The sequence below is a fragment of the Alosa pseudoharengus genome, unplaced genomic scaffold (genome assembly GCF_046254945.1).
Source record: "Alosa pseudoharengus isolate Yale_2024_CS ecotype anadromous, Long Island Sound unplaced genomic scaffold, YU_APseudo_1.1 YU_APseudo_1.1_scf_2, whole genome shotgun sequence".
In the NCBI taxonomy this organism is placed as follows: Eukaryota; Metazoa; Chordata; class Actinopteri; order Clupeiformes; family Clupeidae; genus Alosa; species Alosa pseudoharengus.
In genome coordinates, this window is record NW_027468663.1 from 41,372,856 (window position 1) to 41,398,219 (window position 25,364).

The 25,364-nt window shown below is 39.2% G+C and overlaps 1 protein-coding gene across 1 annotated transcript in view; it reads left to right on the forward strand.

Moving 5' to 3' along the window:
* LOC143133510 (uncharacterized) overlaps positions 1–18,177 on the forward strand; it is a 43,588-nt gene extending 25,411 nt beyond the window's left edge. Inside the window, exons 6-11 of the mRNA XM_076293274.1 lie at positions 8,114–8,247; positions 8,393–8,516; positions 9,185–9,394; positions 9,509–9,592; positions 9,706–9,858; positions 18,152–18,177. Coding sequence (XP_076149389.1) covers positions 8,114–8,247; positions 8,393–8,516; positions 9,185–9,394; positions 9,509–9,592; positions 9,706–9,858; positions 18,152–18,177 — 731 coding nt within the window. The remainder of the gene's footprint in view (positions 1–8,113; positions 8,248–8,392; positions 8,517–9,184; positions 9,395–9,508; positions 9,593–9,705; positions 9,859–18,151) is intronic.
* The last annotated feature ends 7,187 nt before the right edge of the window (positions 18,178–25,364 follow it).

Below are 25,364 nucleotides of genomic sequence, written 5' to 3' on the forward strand. Positions count from 1 at the left end.
ACCCCAGGAAACTTGTGGATACCTTTTGTGCAGGGATGTTGGTGACCTAATTCTCTCCCCATCCATAAAAAAGAGCATTATACATTACCTTGAAATTCAGATTGGACATTTTCTCTCCCTATTCAATTCATTGTTCCCAGGAAAAATCACCCCCAAACTTCATTATTTGACTCATTACCATAGACTCATTCGCACATTTGGACCCCTAAAACACCTCTGGTGTATGAGATTTGAAGGGAAACATCAATATTTCAAAAGGCTTGCCCGGAATTCTTTCAATTTCAAAAACATCTGCCTCACACTGGCCAAATGGCATCAACTTAGGCAGTGCTGGGAGCTAAGATCTGTGGATGTCCTAGGGCAGGATGAATATACTGAAAAGGCTTGTTCTTGTCCTGTGAGGTCCCTCTCACAACAAGTACGTTTGCGTCTCACAGAGAGATTTGGTCAAGACTTTGGACAGGAGGAGAATGTTACGGTTGTCAACAAGCTTTGCCTTGACAATGTTAAGTACACCATCAATGACATTTTTGTGTTAGATGTGATTGAGGAGGACATCCCCATTTTTATCAAATTAAAGAAGATAATACGCTTCAGGCAGGCCCGTCGCTAGAAGGCAAGCAAACCAAGCAATTGCTTGGGGCCCCGAGCTGGCCAGGGGCCCCAAGACAACGACTGGTTAAGAATAAAATGCAACGACAAACTGTGAGCGCCCCTTTGATAGTCAATGCAGTAAAGTGCAACAACACTGTTACCGGCAATACCAGGATCCCCCTCAAGGGGGCCCCTCTCAGTAGTCGCTGTGAGCAGCCAGCCAGCCAGGTTTGTGGTCTCTGCTGCTGCCGCGAAAATATAAAACCTTTCCAGTCATAATGAAGCGGAGTTATGTGTCCGGAAGCCAGAAGAGAAAGGAAGAGGATGACAAGAAAAAACAAGATAGTGGTAAGTGATAAATTACACTGGATAAAATAGCTCTACTTGTCTTGTACAAATGGTGTAATTACTTGCAGCAGGAAGGCTAGCCTAGCAAAAAATGTTTATGCTGCTTGTAACAAACTAGAACAGTTAGCGCAACTTTTTTTTTCGAACGGACGGAATATGGTTACATACTGTAATATGTTTATTAACGGGATAAGGAAGACGCAGATCTGTTCCAGAATCACTGTTTATCGTATTTAATGACATAACATTGCTATAGCTTTGTAATAGGTTTTGATGAAAGTGGCATAGCTTCTCTGCTATAGCCTACTAACTATTCGACCGTGATAATCTATTTACCAAATGGGGGTTAGGAAAACCACACGATAAATTCCGTGCATCAAAGCAGACTGGAACATTCATGTCTAGTAGTATTCATGCACGCCAGCTGTTTACTGTCTTTAAAGCATCAGGTGCGTCTGTCTAATTCTCAAACAGCAGAATCTTAAATGCTATGTTAAGCTACAAGTAGGCCTAGGTCAATGTATAACATTAGCTTGGGATGTTTTTACAGTAAGCATTGGTAGTTGTGAAAGCAGCTGCATCCCTTCTAAATATCAAAATATGGAAATGCTAACATATCTTTTCTTTCTCCCTCAAGGTGCTTTGCTTAAATTTCTCAGCCCTCCGGCTCTTCCTAAGGATACCTCCACTGATGAAGATGGCCTGAAAGGTTAATCTTATGTGTGTGTGTGTGTGTGTGTGTGTACTTGTATTTATGTTGGATTTTTAAATTGCTATACAACCTGCACTCTTTATAGTTTGAACAAGGCATCCTTTTTCTGCATAAGATGGCAGTGTTTTATTTTCTCACTTTGTGAGAACTGAAAAATGTTAATGTGAGTGTGTGTGTGTTTAAGTATGTTGGATTTAGTTATTGTGCACTTTTTTGCATTTATATCGGATTTTATGGTACGGTGGTGTTTTTGCAAATGTTCAAAACTAATGCACAGTATATATATGCAACTGCAGTATTGCACTGTCAAAATTTTGTATTTATATAAACTGTGGGTGAACTTAAACTGTATGTCTATGCGGTGGTTCCTGTAGGCTTTGCGTGCGGTGGGGGGGGGGGGCTCCATGTCCATTTTGCTTGGGGCCCCCAAATTCCTTGAAACGGCCCTGGCTTCAGGGGCAGTTGGCTTTTGTTTTCGCAACTACTTGCTTTTGAAATCACAAATGATGGAGGTCAATGGATTATCACCAAACCTGGTGAAGAAAAAGATTATCACTCTCTTGATCTCTATAATCTTGACGATAAAGCTGTTGTTTGCCTTCATCATGCTGTGTATAAAAGGTACATGATATGAAATTGTGTATCATGTGTTGCCAACTAGGCTAATTGTAGCAAAACACTGTTTCGCTGCACAGTTCTTGTGTTATACTTTGCATTTTGTCAATGTTTTTGTATTTAGATGAAGAAATTGATGGAGAGACACTACTTGGTTTCACTGAGACTATGGTGGCACGCCTCTTTCCCCGCATGAAGCAACAAGTGAAATTTCTTTCTGAATTAGAAAAATAAAAATCTTCCGCCAGCTCGGTACTATATTGAAATAAAATAAAATCAATCAATGAACTTTGTAATTTTGCTAATACCATGGTACAACCGTTCTTGGAATAATTTGTTTTATTACTCCATTACTAGAAAGGTGTTCCCATGCTTTGCCTTAAAAACACTATTTAAGCATCCTAAAATTTTGATTATGTCAAGGTCAACTTATCCATCTGGCTTAGTTGGAGCTTTTTTATGAACATGTCATATTTAAATGTTTTCAGTTGGTCTGTGTTAAATCTACTCGCTGTCTGTCTGTCTGTTTTCTTAGAAATAATAATCTCCTAGTATCCCTACAACCAACCCAAACAACCCCTACCAACACAACAACAACTGCCTGGCCAACAAATTATACACTACCATCATTCAGCCCAGAGGTCAGGGAAGCCCTATTAAAAAAAGACCCAGCGTTTTATAAGGAGGACAAGTCACACATCCGGACTGCACTGATCAACCTTCTTTTTGATGACATGACCCGTTATACCTGGTAAGTCTGGTGTTAATATATATGTGTGAGTTATTTATCTTTAACCTTATGTTGTCAAGTGCACATCGCATGACATATGGGCTAAACTACCCAACATTTCTTCCCGAATGTAGGTATCCAAACCATAAAATGTACAGTGAAGTCCTGGGGACACTAATAACCCCGGCATCAATTTCTTATGGATGGAAGCCTCTCTGGGTTTGTAAGTACAAGTATTGTTATTCACATTTGTAGTTCAACAAGTTGCTCTGCTTTTGAAGTTGCATTGACAACTTCTACATTGATGGTGTATATATGGATGACCCCTTTCTTTACTTAGGAGACTTTACTGGAGTGCTTAAAAAATAAATGTAAAAAGGAGAGGACTCTTGTACATATGGATAAAGTTATGGAGATGAAGATGAAATATGGCCAGAAGCGACCATCAGGAGAAGGGGACAAACATACAAGTCCAAAAAGGAGACAGCAAGTAAGATAAATTAATTGTAATTTGTACAGTAGGCTGGTGCATGCAATGCTCCTCTTTGTAGTCTTTCAAGCTTCCTGCTGTACTTTAATTAATACGTAGATTATCTTTATTTTCTGTTTATCTATTCCTCTCCCCTTGTCCATTTCCCTCAGCTCACTACAGAGTCAGTGGAAGGGGAAGACGTTCATAGCATCTGTGAACACATGAAGGCCATCAGTGCAGAGCTGGAAAAAAACAGGCCACATTTTGATAATATAAAGTGGAGGATGGAAAGAACTCTTCATGCACGGACTCCTCTATACAACACTGCAACCACCACAGAACTGTTTAAACAATGTCCCTTCCTTAAAGTCCCTCTTCTGGTAAGCAGTAAAAAAAAATCCATGTAAATCAATGCACATATTCAGGCAATGCAGGGGCATACAATTGACATCTTAGAGAGGATCATCTTTGATTTTAAATCGTGTTATGTTACTTAAGAATTCTTCTTCTTTTTGTAGCTACTTTATGAAATGGAGCTGAGATTTGGGCAGGATCTGGACTCCGTGCTCAGCAGTTACCTGCACAATACTGCAGAGCAGATTTTGAGCGTCTCCAAGGGGCCACTTCTGGATTCATTAACAGCTGTAATTTCGCAAGCGGATCCATTGAGATTAAAAGGTAGGTCAATGACGTTTTCAGACTAATGCTATAATTTCTACAAACTTCATTACCAAGTCAAGGTGACAACTCGCATAAAATTATGTCAGTTTTACTAAATACTAAATAATGCTCCTGTATTGCTGCTGCCTACATTGTTGAAAGAAACTCCCAAACTTTTGTACTATATCAATGAGGTAAAGAGCTTTTTCATTTCTTCAACAATTAGTTAGTTGACTGTTCAATAGCATGTATGCAGTGAAAAAGTAATGATATGAAGGGAATTAATGGATTTTGTAATGTACCATGTTTATACAAGAACCATCAGCAGCTACTCCCACGATGATGATCCGCTGCGAAAACACAGCGCTGGATCCAGATATGGTCTCCGTCAAGATGGACTGCAATTTTGTCATCGGCCCATCCCCGGATATTGATGTCTCCCTGGGGCTTGCCTGCATTTTTTGTTTATATTTTCTTTTTAATGTAGAGTATCCCAAAGGGGCTCGTCACACTCTGCATTTCTTAGAAAGACGCCTCAATCTTTCTGTGTCTAAGCCCTCCACCCCAGTGTTGCGTGTTGAGAAAATGTTGCAACCCAATCTGTAAATATTGTAATTCTTTTCCGAATCATTTGTAAATTGATTTGCTGGAATATTGAATACAATTTATTATGAGGATTTCAACTGATGTGTTGTCTATTTGTATTTATCATATTTGTTCTAGTTCAACTGTTACATAATGTATTATTATACCATTTACACCACCATAAACAAACAAACCCAAAATAATGATAATGAAAAAATGATGATAATAATAATAGTTTTAGTGGAAGTAGTAGTATAGTTCCATATAGAACCATTTCAATGCAGAAAAATGGCACGCTCTATGGTTCTTTATAAAGAACCTTTCTAAAAGGTTCCATTTGGCACCTTTGTGGGTGCCTTATATGTATCAAAGGATGGAACCTTTTTTTCTAAGAGTGTAGAACTGTAAATCATCTGATCATCTAATATTTACAGATATCTAGGCTATATTTAACATTTAATTTATATTTGGCCTGTTATGAAATCATGTATTGAACAATTTAAGCACAGCTCAGCTTTAAGAAACTCAAATAGCCTAGATGCATGCTTAGCATTTTGTTATCATTAAGGCTACTTTAACAAACACTTAGCTGTATATCCTCTGATTTTAATATTTACCGACATCTAGGCGATATTTGTAACATTTATTTTGTATTTGGCGTGTTATGAAATCACATAGGAAAAAAATTAAACACGTTGTGAAACTTAAAGCCCAAATTTGGAGACATGCATGTCGAAATTTGCCACAAATTCAAAACCGGATTACTCTGGAATGGCTAACTGTACAGGGGACTGCTTTAAACCTTCGTGTTCGGTAACGAAGGGTTCGTTAAGTATTCCAAGATGAATGGGTAGGGAGATGGGCGCAGATCCTAGAATTTATGATTCAATTTAATCTATTTATTTGTCTCACGAACTGTTCACCAAATGGCTAACATCTTTTAAAAGCTGAGAAAAAGCTCTTTCATGTGATGTGATACTTGTGATGCCTGTATGACGAGTAGGCTACTTCGCAAGTAGTTCAACTGAGAAGAATGGGAATCTGGACGCACTTACTTTCTTGCCGTGCGCTGTCACTTTTCCACTGCGTAAAATGCTACAATAATTTGTGCTGTGAAAGATTATTTTGTCAGGCCATAGGCTAATAAAATACGCTATTAGTCCGACGCAAACCAGAATATTGAGAGAAGGGGGCACCAAGGCCACAGTGGCCTGTAAACCACTGATTTTCAAAGGGGCATCTCGGCCAACGCAAGGGGCTACGACGGCCATGGCCGTCGTAAAATTCCTACCCTGGCTGGAAGTAAGTTCATGCATTTTTTCTCATGCATATCACAACTTTTTATGTTTTATTTGTTTGTATTTTCACAGTTTCACCCGACAGGGATTTAAGGTGTCGTTTCCATACGCCTACGTCTTGTGCATTTGCGGAAAAAAAAACTTTACTCATTCATTCCTATCGCCTCGTTTCTATCTATTTGCACATGCGCAAACGCCATCACTCAATAATTCCTAAGTGATCTCCGGAGGGAGAAAATCTTCTTTCCGTAGTAGGCCTATACGGTCCTGAGTGTAAGCTTCATCGAAAGTATGAATAACAATTTTTTTTTCTTGTGCATTTCGCCGATCCTGTTATAACACTCTATGACCGGAAGTTGAAATGTTTTCGGGAGAAAACTACATTACCCTACACTCACCACCAGGATTCCCGTCTGTAATGATAGTTATAATGCAGGCCTAGAACATTTTGCTATAAATGGTATGATGTTTTAACAGATCTAATTAAAATGAATGCTACTACTCCTTGCACAAGTCCATGATTGTTTCTAAACATGACATGCATGCATTATAATAAGAACTTTTGTAACAATTTGCCATTGTCATTCTTATCACATTAAGACATTAACAACTTAACAATGACCTTGCTCTTCTAAACGCCCTGTGCAAGTATCTTAGGGCCCCATCATGACATTCTAAAGTGCATCGTCACTCGTCAAAAGTCTATTCAAATTTAGTAGGATGTCCAGTTCACATTGGGAGGGGTTTCGTTCTCAAAAGTGGAGCGCATGGCGTAACAAGGTGTTCCTAGGTCTTTTAATCAGTCATATGGGTGTGTTTGGGGCGTAACATCATTTTAAACCAATGAGAATGACATCTGTCATTCCCTTTAACCTGTGCTCCATATACGTGTCTCTCGCCTCTCCCCTAATCACTTTTAACCGTCATTACCAATTTGCAAATGATGGTGAATAACTACTCATCATGAGATGTACAGTATTTCGTAATATCTTTATTCTAATTATGTTTCCCATTGTAATCGTGCAATTTAATGCTTTGCATGGACGTGCGCTGGTGTGCGTTCATGAATGTTAGAAGGATGGTGCGTGCACCTGCCAATATGACTGTTGACATGCGCTCTTAAAATAGCATATGAACAACTCGCCATTGACTTCTGACCAGGTTTAGGTGGTGTATGATAGCGATTTTTAGACAATGCGCAAGTCCCCTCCCTAGGTTGTTAATTGCCACACCCCTGGGCGCAATGCTTAAAAAATAAACGTGCAAAATACCGAATTCAACTTTCCGCGGGTGAATAACGAGTATTACGCCATGCGCTGGTGACCCAAAATACAGCCCTTAATGTGTAATTTACGGGACTGAATATTACACATGGCTTTGCACATAAGAACACTCAAAGCATTTTGGGTAGCATTCACTCTTCAATAACTCTCCACCAAACAATACCAGACCATACCAGAACCACCAAACAATACCAGAACCAACGACACTACAGTATTGCTGTAGTGTAGCTGTAGTATTTCTATTACCATAGAAAGGTAGAATATAACTTATTATAGTTTCCCAGATAGCAAAATCAGATTGGCAGATAGTGGACCGCTGGTGGTATACCGCCGGTGACGTGCCACTTGAGGTCCGTCGTTGGACCACCATCTCTTAAATTTAACTTGTCATGAAATATAACTGAACAAATTAAAAAGATTTCAGACCAATATTGGCAAAATATTGGGCCAGAGAACCGATGAGCAAAATGCCAGCGGACCGCCAGCTATGCCCCCAATGGACCGACAGTGGTCCGCCAGTCTCTTGCTATCTGGTTTAAATCACATCTACACACAAGCATTGCAGAAATATATGATTTGTTGTACAATGACATGAAGATCATAAGATTTTTTTCATGGTTTTCATGGTTACTAATTGTATTTTGTATATTTTTCTTTGTTCAAGTTTCAAATTGAAGATGGCAGACAGAGGTAATCCTTAAAGTTGCTGATCTAGAAATGTTTTAATGTGCTTATGAAAGATGGTATGTTATGCTGGGTCTATACTGCAATGCTGTCTTTTCTATACTGACTAGTTCTATCCTTTTTGTATTATAGCAAAAAGAACTAAAATAAATGAGGAGCTTCGTGAAAAATTAAAGCAATTTTTCAATGAGGGGATGACCCAAGTCGGTTCACCCCTCATAAAAGAGGCTGCTATAGCTACAGGCCTGGAAACCTGCGTCATTGAAGTAAGATTTAGAAATGTGTAAAAAAAATCATGTCAAATTCTAATGCACAACAAATGCTGATACAAATATTCAAATACAGAATAACTGTTCAAATTCAGTTCAGTTTATGTAATACCATTTCATCATTTTGTGTTCTCCCTTTCATAACTGGATTGGAAACCATAAAAGGGTTGTTGCTCCCTCACAACCCCGACCGGCAAAGAGAAAATGGCACGTCCGAGAACTCTCGGCATATAATCTCTTTTGCCGGGACCTGTTAAAAAATAAAGGTGAATATTATATTTAATTGATGCTTTTAGTTTGTTGGTTTGTTGTTGCACATAGTGGCCCTATTTACATTCCCTGGGGTGCATTGGGGAAATACTCAATACATTAGTACATAATGAAACTGCATTCATCATAAGTATCGGCTGATGTACTGGGCACACTTGGTAAACTTTTTTTTTAGATAGATACTTTATTGATCCTCAAGGGGAAATTCAAGAATTTTTTTTATTAAGGATTGCGGCTAGCCCAAGGCTACCCTGGAAATCCAGAGTTCTCGCAAAAGCACAATTTGATTTTGCTCAGCGAGTCACTCTGGCGATGAGTAATGACGACAACGGTGCACCGTTAAAGTCCGGAATCAGTCAGTAAACATTGGTCGTAGTGTTATCCAATTGCATCGAAGTCTGGAATCAGTCTGTAAACATTGGTATTAGTGTTATTCAATTGCATGCAGTGATATTTTTAAATGCATGCTTGGTGCCGCCCCTTGAGTCATTGGGCCATTTTCATTAACGGTACTCATATCCAGACTCTTATGGAGGATTCCTATGCATTCACTAAATGACTTACAGTAAAGATCCATGCAACATCGGAACTACTTTGCAGACTCTGAATTGTTAAATGCACAATTGTTTTTCTCAGGCACAATGAGTCCAGTGGTCCTCTCTAGGGAGAGAGGCAAAAGAGAGATATGGTAAGGAAGCAGCAGCACTCTGGGTGCAGGAGCCCAAGCTGGAGGCTATGGGGGTGGAGACTGCCATGGTCTCCATAGACAAATTGAGCTGTGGGACACTGGAGGTGTTTGAGGTGTCCAGCAAAGAGGCCGCAGTGTTCTTGGACACGTCAGACACCTCGAGCAAATTTGCTATGTATTTCAAAGGTAGCACTCATCTTCAATCTACATAAATGGACTCAGGCCTTAGTGCCACATACACAATGCAGTTTTATCAAAATAATTGTTGTGTGTTGTTGCTTTCTGTTGTTACTTTTGCAGCTGGCTTCTCACGTCCTGTGTCATCGAAGGAAGACCTCAGTGTTCTGCACAAAAAAGTGCAAGAACTGTTCAATACAAAATACAGTACGCTTTTTCTTGTATTCTTTCTGAAAGAGCAGTGTTAAGAAATGGCTCAGGCTTACACTGTTGTCTGTGTAACATACTGTATGCATGCATAATATCCACACGTCTTTCAGAGGAGGCTGGAGGTGCTGGGAGGGTCCCCTACAAGTCCCTGCAGGGCAGGCCAGTAGTTGTTGCTGGGCTACAGTTAAAAAAGCCAATGTTTTATGGCAGAAATCAGCTGGAGGCCATCTTAAAATGCCACAATGAGATTTCTTTTCACATTAGTAAGTTATGTCTACAGTGGCAGTGTTGTTTCTCGAGTTGTATTCTGCATGTATTTATATATTTAATTTAACTCATGCCAAGGGTAGAATAAAACAAACATAGACAGAATCAAAGTTTCAAAGACAAAAACCTAGGGCTGTCAATTGATTAAAAAATTTAATCGAATTAATGACATACTCTGTGATTAATTAATCTAAATTAATGGCATATATATTTTTTCTTGCTGCAGACGTTGCAGAGGACTTTATTTTAATCAACACATTTTTGTCAACACCATCAGGCCGTTTTGTTAAAAGTAAATGTTCCAATCAATGATCTAGGCAGCACATTTTCTTCTCTCTCCTTCATTTTACAGTCTCATGGTTACTGACTAGAACGGTTAGGGTCATACGGAATCAATTAATCTGCGCTATTTTTTAAATCTTTTTTCCCCTCAAATTAATCGAAATTAATCAGTTATTTTGACAGCCCTACAAAAACATAAACAATTAGGTTAAAGGACAAGTTCGGTATTTTACATTTAAAGCCCTGTTTTCAGATAGTTTATGATTAAATAGAACGTTTAAGATTGAAATTTGGACACATGCTGCTGTCCTGAGAATTTTCGATTTCTGTGGTAGCGCCCCCCCCCCCCTCCAGAACGCTGCATAGGTGCACTGGAACAATCCTTCCTAAAACGCATTAAACTTTCGTTTACAAAGACGTGAAACTCACCGAGTGGTCAGGGGTGTTCACTGATATGCTCACACAAAAATCGCTGCAAGAGATTCTTTCCAACAGGTTTTATCGTAGTTTTTGTCCAACTCCATTGACTTGTATTGGATGTGCAGTGAGGTACGGTATTACTCCGCTGCCGGAAACGGATATGGGGTTGTTTGTATTCTTTCTGTAGTCTTATGCAGTCGCGGTATCATAGGCTACTACGCTATCCAAATTATTGTCACGTCCAACCATATCTAATGTTAAAATGTCTTGGAACTTACACGATGTGAATGATAGCCTACGTGAATCATTACGTTTTCATTCATGTAGGCCAGGGTTAGTGTTAGGCTTATGATGTGAACATGACAGGTTATGGACATAACAAATAAGTTCTTACCCCAAATTCTTCCAACTCTGTCGTCCCAGGAGGTAATGTGGGAACCGCTGTATTTCTCAGGCGAAAGAGCTTTTTGGGCGATTTCTTTCGACCTCCAGCGAAGTTCAGTAAAATGCAGACCGCAGAGACGGTGATCAGCTTTCTGCAGATTCTCAACAGGTGTGCTCACATCCAACCCCAGAAATTCCAGCCACAACTTTAGCCTTTCTGGATCGTTGAAAGGAAGTCTGTGACAACTTTTTTTGCTACGAATTTTCCTGCAATTCGGAACTGCACAAAATCGCCTCATTTTTAGCTGTCTGTTGCAAAATACTTCAAGACAGCGATCTTCTGCTTCTTCTGTGTATTCAATGAAATGCCAGTGGTTTGCTTGTAATTGGCAAGACGGTGTAAGGTGCATTATCGCCACCAACTGGGCTGGAGTGTGCACGCTACCACAGAAACCAAAAATTCTCAGGACAGCAGCGTGTGTCCAAATTTCAATCTTAAAGGAACACGCCACCCAATGTCAGTAGTAATATATGTTCTTACCTTAACTTTCACGAGTTGAGTCATACCTCTCCCGTGTCCGTATGTGCACTCAAACGCTCTGGTGCGCGGCTGGACTGTGTTAGCATGTTGCTATGCTAGCGGGCTTTGACGGCAACTAAGCGTAGAAGTAATCAAAAACATCCACGTTTTACCGACTTAAATACAGTTGCACGAGTAGTTGATAGAAATGCTACGGCCACGCAACATGAAACGTGGCGATTTTCCAAGCGAATAAACCGGAGAACTACAATGTGTGGCGCAATAGCACTTGGGAGTACTTCGACCTAGCGTAGTAGTATTGTTAACACCTAATTGTAGATCCTATCCACCACAGAGTTTAGAATCCATGCTGGATCGACCCTCAGCCTCTCCCTCCCCTCTGAGCGAGAGAGAGGCACACACACTAGAGATGCGCTGATGGGCTATTATTTCAACCATAACTGCATAGCAAAACTTATCATCCATCAGCCATCCATCAACACCAAAGTTTTTTGACCAATCTTCGAAACGGCACCCGCCCACCATCCGCTGGTTGTTTTAATGTAGGGGGTGATGCAGCGCTGCTGACGTGAGGCTAGAAAGCCCTTGCCTGTTCTAGGAAGACTGATCCAATGCAGCAAATATATTAAAAGGCTAAAGTCGTACATTGGCTATGTTGTAGCCTATCCCCAGAATATCAGCAGCAAACTCAGTCTCTGTCTCGCAAAACAGTCTCCAAATAAAACGCACATCGGCCTGTTGCCTATATGCCAGCTTGTGACAATATATCGGCCAAAATGCTTGATTGCATTGCATTCTCCACATTTTTAGCTACATTTTCATGTACCACATCAGCATTTTTGTTCAGTAAATCTTTTGTAAATTGCTTTAAAATGAATTGCGCTGTCTGTCTGAAAAAGACGCGCTCGTGCAGTCAAAATGAATGGGAGTCTTCAGAACAGGCTTTCAGTCACCCTGACATAACAGTGTGTAAAGTAGCCTATAATGTGAATGAATTGTTATTTTATCAAGGATTTCTTTCTTTTTGCAAAAAATAAAGTACAATAGGCATTAATTAGTAGGCCAGGAGCATGTTGAAATCATGTGGCAAATTGCGTTTTTTATTACAATGATAAAATTGTAAAAGGACGTGACGAAGCTGAGGCAAGCCAGGCAATAGGCCTATAGGCCCGACGGTAATTGTAAAGCAATTTACAAAAGATTCACTGAACAAAAATGCTGATGTGGTACATGAAAATGTAGCTAAATATGTGGAGAATGCAATGCAATCAAGCATTTTGGACGATATATTTTCACAAGCTGGCAGAAAAGGCAACAGGCCGATGTGCGTTTTATTTGGAGACTGTTTTGCGAGACAGAGACTGAGTTTGCTGCTGATATTCTGGGGATAGGCTACAACATAGCCAATGTACGACTTTAGCCTTTTAATATATTTGCTGCATTGGATCAGTCTTCCTAGAACAGGCAAAGGCTTTCTAGCCTCACGTCAGCAGCGCTGCATCACCCATATAGCCTAGGGGAGAACCGGCACAATTGTAACACTTTTTTATTTTTCCAATTCAAACTCGATTTACACAAAGACGATAGACTTGAGAGTTGTGAAATTTGACCAGAACAGAGTCGTACATGTCTACTCCATGAAAGTTGAAACAGAATTTAAAAAAGATGTTATAGTTTGTCAATAATTTAACTTAACAGCCATAAAAAAGTGCGGTACAGTTCATGAATGTAACAGTGCTAAAATCGTGAATCCTATAACATATTTTAACACAAAACAGTGCTGGGTTAAACAAAGAGCATCTGTTTTCATATAAAATCAAGAAAAAAAGTCCAAATGTATGACTGTTAAAGCTAATTTATTGCATTATTGATTAGCCATTGCAGACCATATTACGGTGTTATGCTAGCTCACAATAACCTTTAAATATGCTTATTTTGGCCATATCCACTTGATAAAACCAGTAAATATAGTTGATAAACTGCTTATTTCTTACATGTCTGAAGCATTTGGTCCAACAGTGATATTTCAAGTTGCTGTGTTAACTTTAATTGGGTGATGGCGGCACAAAAATCATAATCCATAACTCGCAATGTTCGTGCATTCGCGATAAAATCAGTTCATTTTGCCATAGAGACTGGTGTTACAACTGACCCGCACAGGTCATGTTTTTATTTTCATTTAATTGCATGTGCTGTGACTACATAAATCAAATAGGACTCATGTTAACTTGAAACAGAGGGACTGAAGATATGAATGACATGTGATTGAAGTCCACACACTCAAATTTCACAAAGCAAACTTAAACAAACAGTTGCGGTTAAAAATAAATAAAAAATCGCGATGCTTGAATTTTGCACCTTTTTGCTTAATATCTCTGGTCGTATTTATAGTAGACCATTCATATTTGGATGGCTGTAAGATTATACATAATTACATGATATGTGTCTGTTTACGTTTCCGTAGCTACACCATATCTTGAGAATAAAACACTGTTACATTTGTACCGCTGTTACAATTGTACCAGTTCTCCCCTACATTAAAACAACCAGCGGATGGTGGGCGGGTGCCGTTTCGAAAATTGGTCAAAAAACTTTGGTGTTGATGGATGGCTGATGGATGATAAGTTTTGCTATGCAGTTAAGGTTGAAATAATAGCCCATCAGCGCATCTCTAGTGTGTGTGCCTCTCTCTCGCTCAGAGGGGAGGGAGAGGCTGAGGGTCGATCCAGCATGGATTCTAAACTCTGTGGTGGATAGGATCTACAATTAGGTGTTAACAATACTACTACGCTAGGTCGAAGTACTCCCAAGTGCTATTGCGCCACACATTGTAGTTCTCCGGTTTATTCGCTTGGAAAATCGCCACGTTTCACGTTGCGTGGCCGTAGCATTTCTATCAACTACTCGTGCAACTGTATTTAAGTCGGTAAAACGTGGATGTTTTTGATTACTTCTACGCTTAGATGCCATCAAAGCCCGCTAGCATAGCAACATGCTAACACAGTCCAGCCGCGCACCAGAGCGTTTGAGTGCACGTACGGACACGGGAGAGGTATGACTCAACTCGTGAAAGTTAAGGTAAGAACATATATTACTACTGACATTGGGTGGCGTGTTCCTTTAAACGTTCTATTTAATCATAAACTATCTGAAAACAGGGCTTTAAGTGTAAAATACCGAACTTGTCCTTTAAAACAATTGTCAAGTATAATGAAAGCATTTAGATACAGTATTAGAACCTGTTGTGTATAACATAAGGCAACATGAATGAATAAATACCGACAGTCACACAAATTGAAATTATTAAAATTAATTCAAATACTTCTATTGTTTTGTTTTATGTACCTTAGGTGCACAGCAGATGGAGGAAGTAGTCATAACTACTGCAGATGAAGGTAGATTTAATCTGAATTGTGCTTGACATCAGTTTGCTTTACACATGCTACAACATGTTTTAGATATAAGCGTCACTTAAATATAGCCTAAATCAACTGTCAGTTTATCATTCCGCAGACAGAATTTTGGTAAACATGAACACAATTTTTTTTTTACAAGTTTTTAAACAGAAGTAACACAAGTATTTTTCCTTTACATTTAACCATGATACAATGATACTAATTCTATGATATGATCTTATGTACATTAGCTGCACAGCAGATGGTGGAAGCTGCCATAAGTACTGCAGATGAAGGTAGCCTATTGTAATCTGAATTGTGATGTTGTGACCCTGAACTCACCACAAGCTAATCAAATTGTTTTTTATAAGTGCTCATTTCTCCTTTTTGCTCATACAATTCAATCTGATGCTATCAATCCGCTCTGATGACTATAGGTCACTAAGACAACTCTCACTTTATCATTCCACAGACATAACTTTAAAGAACATGGACACAGAAGGTTTTTCTTTTTTTCTTTCCTTTACATTTCACCACAATGTATTTTATTGTATGAAGCAACACCAAATCTCACCTTTGTTTCATTCTGCAATGTTGTCATACCAGCAGACACAGCAGATGGGACTGGGACCAAGACAGCTGTACAGCTTTTGGAGGCCATCTAAATGGTATTTCTTCCAGTACAAATTGTATTGCCAATTGGTGGAACTTAGTGTTTGATAGTATTATTTTTATATTTTATTGATTTGACTTTGCACACTGATACTAGCAATGGCAGCCAGTGTTTTTTTGTGATGAGTGGGCACATGAATTTCCATTTGTATTTGTTGTTTATTCTTGTTGTTATATATTAGATCCCGGATCTACATCTCCTCCCCACCCATCGAAGGGTAGAGATAAGATATCACCACTAACACCTGCAAGACCCGAAACATTTTATGTAAAAATTGCATTGCCAATTGGTGGAACTTAGTGTTTGATAGTATTATTTTTACATTTTATTGATTATTGACTTTGCACACTGATACTAGCAATGGCAGCCAGTGTTTTTTTGTGATGAGTGGGCATATGAATTTCCATTTGTATTTGTTCTTTATTCTTGTTAGATCCCGGATCTACATCTCCTTCCCACCCATCGAAGGGTAGAGGTAAGATATCACCACTAACACCGGCAAGACCCATAAAATGTTATATACAGTGCCCTGTATAATTATTATTGCTGTTCTCCTTGGTGTATTCTTACCAATTTTTTTTAATTGTTTACTTTTAAATGTAGCTGTTGTATTGTTGTTATTTGCATGTCACCTTGGACAAATCCGTCTGTGAAATACCATACATAACCATACTTTTTTTTCCAGAGGCAAGACATCGAAGAACTCCTCTTTGGCAGAAACAATTTTGGTGCATTTGAATTTGAAATTGAAATGATCAAATAAAGATTTTTCTTAAATGTATTTCCTTGAAAGTCCATGTATTGATTTATGACCGTCAAAGTTTGCAGGAAGGTAAGATATGTCCTATATATAATGTATGTTCAATGACATGTACAAGTGGCAGGCTTTCAGAAAATATATGATTTGCTTACGCCATCAGGAGGGACCCACAATTTTTCAATGAAACCTGGTTTTTGGTAGATCGCCTCCATTGGAGGAATAATTCAGGTATTGGATGACACAGCACTCACACTATTCTACACACTATTTTTTAAACTATGTAACCTACATAAAAATAATTCCTTTTTGTTTTTAATGTTATTACAGGCTGCAACGCTGTATACCCCCAGCACCAGGGTATAAATTCACAGTTGGCCGAACAAAGCAATTCATTGCTAAAAAAACTGAAAAGCCAACTGTCATATATGAATAGAGACAATTTCATAGGCCACCTGAGGCTCTTCTTATGGCACAGGTCTCGAAAAATTATAAATAACATGAGGTAAGGACGCTGGGATACAGTGCCTCTCACACCCCCCCCCCCCCACACACACACACAGACACCCCATGAGGTAAGGACGCTGGGTTACAGTGCCTCTCACCCTCCCTCCACACACACACCTCGTGAGGTAAGGACACTGGGGTACAGTGCTTCTCACACCACACACCCCGTGAGGTAAGGACGCTGGGTAGTGCCCCTCACCCTCCCTCCACACACACACCCCGTGAGGTAAGGACACTGGTGTACAGTGCCCCTCACACCACACACGCACACCCTGTGAGGTAAGGACACTGGGGTACAGTGCCTCTCACACCACACCATCAGCACCACCAGCAGCAGAACCACCACCACCACCATCAGCAGCACCATCACCACCACCAGCAGCAGCCAGGACCACCACCATCAGCAGCAGCTGTAGAAATGCATGGATTCCAGTTTCTTCCAGTAGCAGCAACTGGAATCCATGCATTTCCACGGAATTATTTTTGGAATCTGATCCCTTATCATACCTGTTCATTCATACTCGTCGCTCGACTTATCGTGACTAAATTCAAGATGGCTGCAAACGCTAAACTTCGTGAAGATACTGTCTGTTTAAATCGTCTTGTAAGTAAACTACCAGTGCTTTTTCAAAGTTCTCAATGTCTAAAGGAATTCTCCTTTAACTCCTACTGGGCAGATCCGTCTCCCTGGCTGGAGCGGGGAATAGGCACAAACGCAATAGTAGGCTAACACATTAATTAAATGTCGGATATGCTAGCCTATTCTGTCAATTCGCGGGACATCTGACATGGAAATATGTAAAATGCGTGATTTATGTAAACAAGTAGTCTAATGATGTGCTGGTAACGTTTGCAAAATAGCGATTTTTGAAAATGTACATATGAAGAACAGGACCATCGATATGGCCACAAGAATCAGTGTAACATACAATGATCGTTTTAATTTTAGAAGCCAAAACACATTTTTGGCTTTTTCTCGGTCAAGAAGGCACTGACTTCAATGATGACTCCACATTTCTACTACATAAATGACCCAATTTAAATACACATTCATCTAGTAGTAGTAGATAACTTTATTGTCCCTGTGGGGCAGTTGGGTTTGCGGCAGTCGCAAGGCACTTCATGACAGGACATCAGACATATGACACCAAACAAATAGTCCATACATCAGACACAGACAGACATAACATGAAGAACATACATCACACACTATAATACACTATACACCCTTGGGTATGACCAGGCCAGCTGGACATCTAGCTTATTTTAACTGATTTAAAGCTGTTATGGCTTGTGGTATAAAAGAGAATTTGGATCTGTTCTTGGTCAGGAGGGGTGGACAGAAACGACGCCTAGATGGCAGTAGTTTAAAATGAGACACCAGGGGGTGTGTATAGTCACATACAATGTTATTGGCCTTTCTAACCAGTCTGTCTTTGTAAATGTGTTCTATGCTCGATGGTGTTATCCCAAGTAACTTGCTGGCAGTTGTTTTTCTGATTGTCTTTTTCTGAGACTCAGTGGCATTTCCGAACCAGCAAGTAATACAGCAAGTTAAAACACTTTCAATAAAAGCAGTATAAAACATTTGGAGCATTTTGTTATTGACATTAAAGGAATTATCCGGAGTAAAATGCACTTTAGATCAATTTACGGATGATTGGGAGTACAGGGGAGTAGTAGGGGAAAGTCCGTAGGAGTCGATTGCCGAGTGTGGAGTAACACGCTCTGGAAATTCACAATTTCGCCGCAGTTTAAAAAAAAACAAAAAAAAAAAACATAGTCCAGTATTTATTTCGAAATTGAAATGAAGTTGTATGCAACAGCAACAGCTTACTAACAGGTTGGAATTTTGAAATATGACGTGATGTCGTGCAACGACGTGATGCAATCGACTCCTACGGACTTTCCCCTAAAGATGCCAGCTGCAGCAGCAACATTTCCGGAAAGGTACTGGCTTGATGAAATTCATTCTGGACTCTATCCGACCACATAAAGATCTCGGGATACTTCGGTTTGGCTTTAGGGACCTTCTACTCACTACCACGTAAGTGTAATGTTTGGAACTGTAGAAGAGGTATAAAAATAGCGTTTTGTAGCGGCGAAATGACATGCCCTGGTCACTTCCAGGCTAACGAGTTTTGACTAAAAACAGTAAAATCGAACTTTCTGAAAACACATCCGAATGACATGATTTTGATGTCAACTCAACGTATGCACTCCCAATCATCCGTAAATTGATCTAAAGTGCATTTTACTCCGGATAATTCCTTTAAAAACAGATAAATGCTTAACAGTCTCAGGCATATGAAGGAATAACCCCCTCCACCCTTCGCCAACCAAGATAAAAACATGATTATTTTACCAAATGGATCGAGGCATATGCCCTTAAGTCCAAGAGTGCAGGGGAGGGTTTCTGTTTGGGACCTCAAAAAAATAATTAAAAATCTTTCAGACCGTGGGTGTGAGCAACTTCTCAACTTGTGAGCAACATGAGGTAGGAGCAACTTTTCTTTACAGTTGACTCTGGAAATTTGACAGTACTCTTTCTAAGACTATTTTTTTCTGACAGATCAATTATGCCAAAACCTGGGCATCAGAAGGAGCCTGTGCTGCCCATACCATCCCCCAGACCAATGGGCTGTTGGAGAGAATGAATGGTAAGGATACCTGTTGCTGTACTATCCTGCAGATCGAATGTTCATAACTATCACAGAATATATTGACAAATTATTTTTACTTTACAGGGTCCCAAACAAGCTGGTGGGTGATAAGCAAAATATGTGGTACCAGCACTGTCAGGCTATGCTATTTGTGCTAAAAAAAAAAAAAAAAAAAAAAAAAAAAAATTCCCCACCGAGTACTCCCCAAAGTACTTTTTAGTGTTTGGGAGGGACGCAAGATAAACTGTTGAGGTTCCAGAGGAAGGACATTGTGCAAGTTATCCCACGTGCGATGGACATGAATGTTCTTACCATGATGCATGATGTAATATTACATGTATTGTTCTTGTACAGATAACTATGGAGACACAAGACACAAGAAATAGTGACTTGCAAAGAGTTGTCCCTGGGTGTGTGCAGACCCTTCATGTCTACTATGAAGAAGACTGAAGGCTTTCAGAAAAGTTGAAAAAGGCCTGAATGACAAATTCAAAGTCAGAGATAAAGTCCTGCGCCAAAACATCCACCAGGAACAGCACAAGGACTCACTCTAAACCCGAACTAGTTGCCATTACTAGAAAATTTCGTGGAAACAGATTGCCTTAAACCATTCTAGTTTTTACAAAATCAAAATCTTTAGTTCACTTAAATTATTGTTTCAGAAGTTGCAGTTGTATAAAATAACTATAGGTTAAAAAGCTCATTAAAATATGAACTAATCTAAGTTCTGTAGATGTTGTTTTATTTTAAGATTAGGCTACTGTATTAATTTAATTGTTTTATTAAAAGTTGAAGAGAAATTCATCATGTAGGCTATAGGAATGCCTTTTATTATTGATAAAACATGAACAAACAACATTCAAACTCATAAATATTCCACATCCACTATATCTTGAAGATGAAGAACCTATAAAAAAGAACATAAGAAAACAAACTTTTAGTTCATGTTCATTTAGTCAGTTTAATAAAAGTTTGCTATATCACTGCTATGAATGCAAATGGGTAATGAGTGAATGGACATCGGCTAACATTAGCCAAAAGCTAACCAACATGTGCTGCTATTGTTAGCTAAAACTGTCTACAGACAGAAACACCAATTTCAATGATAAAGTCTGAATTAAACTAAGTAGCACCAAGACAAGTATATTTACACGAAAACATATGTGATATTGTTATAATCTGCCATACACACCCATTGTGCTAAGGTAGCTACCATGAGCTAACTTTCCGAAAGACTACTAGCATGCTAACAACGAAGCTAACTTTACATTAGTTTTCTCAGGTTGTAAGTTAATCATGTAAACAAACATTTAGCTAACTATCTGTCAAACTGAACATAATTTTGGGCAATTTCATCAGAATTGTCATCAGAAGAAAAGTTCATCAGAAAGTTCACCCACCATTTAATGTAGCCTATAGAGTGTTCCAGTGACTTCCGTTTTACTTCCGCTACAAGGGACCTATCTTTCAAAAAAATATGAATGGGAGTTAATGGAGAGGTAACAATTATTTTTTGGTCCAGTTTGAATTGTGCCACGAATTTCACATATGATGCGTGTGAAATGAAAAGATAATTTTTCACGTCAAGAAAGTACTGTTGTTCGATAGACTTCAAAACTTATGTTGGTTTTGTGCGAATCCGCTTAGTGGACTACATCTCTCGTCTCGAAAGATGTAGCACTACGTCACCAACGTAATGAAACTCTAAGATTAGCTGTTATGCTAGTTAACGGTTGAATCTTGCTGCCTGCTATGTCACTTAACAGTATCTAATGTACAGTCTATGGACGAATACAATTTACCTGATGTGTTTAATCCTCTGACTCATGGTATTTTCATCGGCAAGGAAAGCCCAATTAAGAGCTGTTGCTGGTATGCTTGTACAATCTAGTGTGGCTGTGAATGAGCTAACGTCACTAGCGCGACTAATGGGTTTGTAGTCGTTGGAATTATGATCTTTCACAATGGTCTCTTTTTTTCCAGAGCTGTGTATATATAAACATTTTTATGTCGAAATATATATATATATATATATATTAGACATAAAAAAGAGAGAAGTAGAGTCACAACTTAACACTCAATCTAAAGTCAAGAGACAAGCAATCTGATAGCTCCCCCTGGTGTGGACGTGCTGTAAATGCTCTGTCTTTCACAGTTTTAAAGGAGAATTCCGGTGTGATATTGACCTAAAGTGTGTTGAAACATGATACCGAGTGTGAACGTATGTCTCAGCCCATCTCGGCTTGTCCCCTGCACTCCAAAATCTGGCGCTAGTTAGCCGATGCTACCAACAGCTTTTTCAATGGTGGTGCTTCGGCATCGGGCTAGCCATGCAAATAAATCACTGTTTTACACCATTTACGAGGCTCAATGTATCTCCACACTTCATTGCAAGACTTCCGAGGGTCCTGACATTTAAAACGAGACATTGAGAACTTTGAAAAAGCACTGGTAGTTTACTTACAAGACGATTTATACAGACAGTATCTTCACGAAGTTTAGCGTTTGCAGCCATCTTGAATTTAGTCACGATAAGTTGAGCGACGAGTAAGAATGAACAGGTATGATAAGGGATCCCAAAAATAATTCTGTGGAAATGCATGGATTCCAGTTTCTTCCAGTAGCAGCAACTGGAATCCATGCATTTCCACGGAATTATTTTTGGAATCTGATCCCTTATCATACCTGTTCATTCATACTCGTCGCTCGACTTATCGTGACTAAATTCAAGATGGCTGCAAACGCTAAACTTCGTGAAGATACTGTCTGTATAAATCGTCTTGTAAGTAAACTACCAGTGCTTTTTCAAAGTTCTCAATGTCTCGTTTTAAATGTCAGGACCCTCGGAAGTCTACCAATGAAGTGTGGAGATACATTGAGCCTCGTTAATGGTGTAAAACAGTGATTTATTTGCATTGTACATTGTAGCTTCTGTATTATCTACATAAACAATAGAAGGCAGAACAGGCTCAACTACCTCATATGTAACGTTGTGGTTCCCATAAGAAGTCCGGTTATAGGGAAGCTAACGTTTGACGTAATATGACGCTATTATGCCTGTCGCACAGTAGGGAGATAACCGTATTGTTTGGATAAGAAGCTAAGTCCTGCCAGCACGGAAACTCATGAACAAAGCTATGTAGCCTACAATACCATTGTATGTTAACTCATTCAGTGCCAAAAACGTAATATTACGTTTTTCCTTCCCATGCGTTGAGTGCCAAAAACTTAATATTACGTTTTTAGCTTTTTTTTTTTTAATTACGAAACTAGACACTCAAACACACCTTATATGTGATTTTGGGAACTCTGTGATGAATGGAAATGAAATATATGACGATCGAAAACTCATGAAAACGCACAATCTGGACATTTTATCATAACTCGGTTGCCGCTTTGGGTCGAATCAGTGACGCATGCACGTCAGGTCAAAACCAGGCCATTTTCATGGGTCTATCACTAGGTGGCAGTCTCGCCAGGTCTCGCTGATCACTTCCCGGAAAGTTTACACAAGTAAGTAACAGGCAACACTTCATATTTCATGAAAGACGTTATATCTCCATTTCTGGAAAAAAACAGCGATTTTCATGAAAACTTAAAGAGAGCTTAAAGTCTCACCTTTTAAACAAGCCATTGTATGTGTTCATAGCTATAACACAGGATATGCTGTGGCTGTACAAAAATCATCAACAATGGTCTAGATTGCTGGCACTCTAGGACAAAGCTCCCGAAAACAGCTTGGCATTCAATGAGTTAAGGTAAAGCATTACATAGAGGCAAGTAAACCTAATAAAAAACGGCACTAACGTTAATCATTTCAGAGGTTTTCGATGGATTGACTGTAGGTCGGAAAAGTGGAAAGACCAAGGCTATAACTTTTTTGTTTTGTTTTACCATGATTGTGTTTGAAGATGATCATATCTGGTAGTTTCAACATTAACACGACTTGATATCACTTGTTAGGATGATATTAATAATAATACATACATAAATGTTTAACTTTGATTACTTTGAAGGTGAAGGAAGTGTGAGATGAATTTCTATGTGAACCATCTATCAGGAGTTACAAGATTCAGTTTGATGGCTGACGTCACGAAGTTAAGTGCGAGTCTGCGCAGTACGATGGCAAGCCAACTGAAAAAACCTTCAGTGGCCTCCCACTGAAAACGACGGAGTCTGTTCGTCCATTTCTTTTACTGTCTATGGGGTCAACTCCACAGCATTCGGAAGAAATGCACCATTGGTGGCCACCGATGAAAGTAATATTTAAGTAAGTATATAAGTAACATTTATATATACAAATATATAAGTAACATTTTTGGCTGTGTATGTAGCTGATAACGTTGTCAATAACTGAATGAAACTGAATGAAAAGTTGTTATAATGTTAGTTACTAACGTATAACATAACGTTCTGAAATTTTCCTCTGGGGATGAATAAAGTATCTATATCTAACGTCTCTAGCAGTAGCTGCATTAGCCTACCGTAGTCTAAGGCAACATATCAGTTTATGAAGTTGTACGTCTATGAACAAAGTAGAACCATACTAGGTTCACTGCAGATATGTGAATTATGTAACACATATTTTGAGTTTATACACACACACGGCCGAATTGGGCTGAACCGAGGACTTTTGGAGCTGAATACGATGCAATAAAACTAGAGAAATGTTAAAAACCATAGACTGTATATATTAGGGGTTTGCACGGCGTGTCATAAGATCTGGACATCGCCATATTGGAGATACTCGCCTCATTAGAAAGCATTAGGCACTGAAGTAAATCCCTAACATCGTCAAGGAAAATGGTTAATTAGGGACCGTTCGTTATTTATAAACGGGATCACCGGAGGGATTTTGAGTGCTTCGATCAAAAGTTACATGACCCTCCCCTGACTGCAATATAATTTTCAACGACCCTCCAGCAGCATTTTCAAAAATGACATGACCCTCCCTAGCCTATTGTCGATGCTCTTACGCGCTATGAAAACACATCAACGTATGCTACCGTCTTAAAATCAACCTCTGCTTTCTGATCTTAAACATCACACTTCACCAATATGGTGGCCATTTCAGTAGATTTACTCACTAACATTGTTGTGGAAACACAATAAGCATGGAAACTAAATGCACACTTCCTGCAACTGCATTAGCCTACTTGAAAAGTTACTCCTCTAGTAAGTATTCACATGAAATAAAACAATAAAGCATTGAGACCATTCAACAAAGCACACTGGGTAATAACAAATTCAACACATGAACTTGTTGCTATGGACTCGTCTCTAGGCTTCCTCAGTCATTGTAAAGCTGCCGAAGCTGAACATTGTCCAAAACTCAATTTCTCAGACGAGCGTCAATTTGGGAGCTTGCTACACTCCTTCCTTCTCAAATGACTTGAAAAGGTCGTTTGCACAATTTCACAAATAATCACAGGGACCGAAAAATACCTAACATGCCAACTTTTTCCGGGTTTATCATTTTAACGTTTCCCTGCTGTCTTGCCGTTTTAATATTTTCCTGTAGAATATCCCATATTACTGTAATACTCTCATAACATTAGTCCTGCATTCTGGCCTGTCTCTGTGTAGTCCTGTTGTTACCCCTTGCCCTTCCAGTGAAACAGATGTATTCAAATCATCGTTTTGCTTGCTTGAAAGCGAACTCAGAGTGATGTTAACCTAGGCCTATTTAACGACGTGGTTGTCGTGAGAGCGCTTGCAGCTTGCAGTGTTCGGCCGTAGGCTATGCCTACGTGCGCACTTGCCAGGCTACTCAGCTAGACAAAGAACTCCCCCTGTATATTCACTCCAAGTTGGCCTACCATAACTTACCAACTACACTGTAGACCATAAACTTCGCTATTTATATGACCAAATGTATTT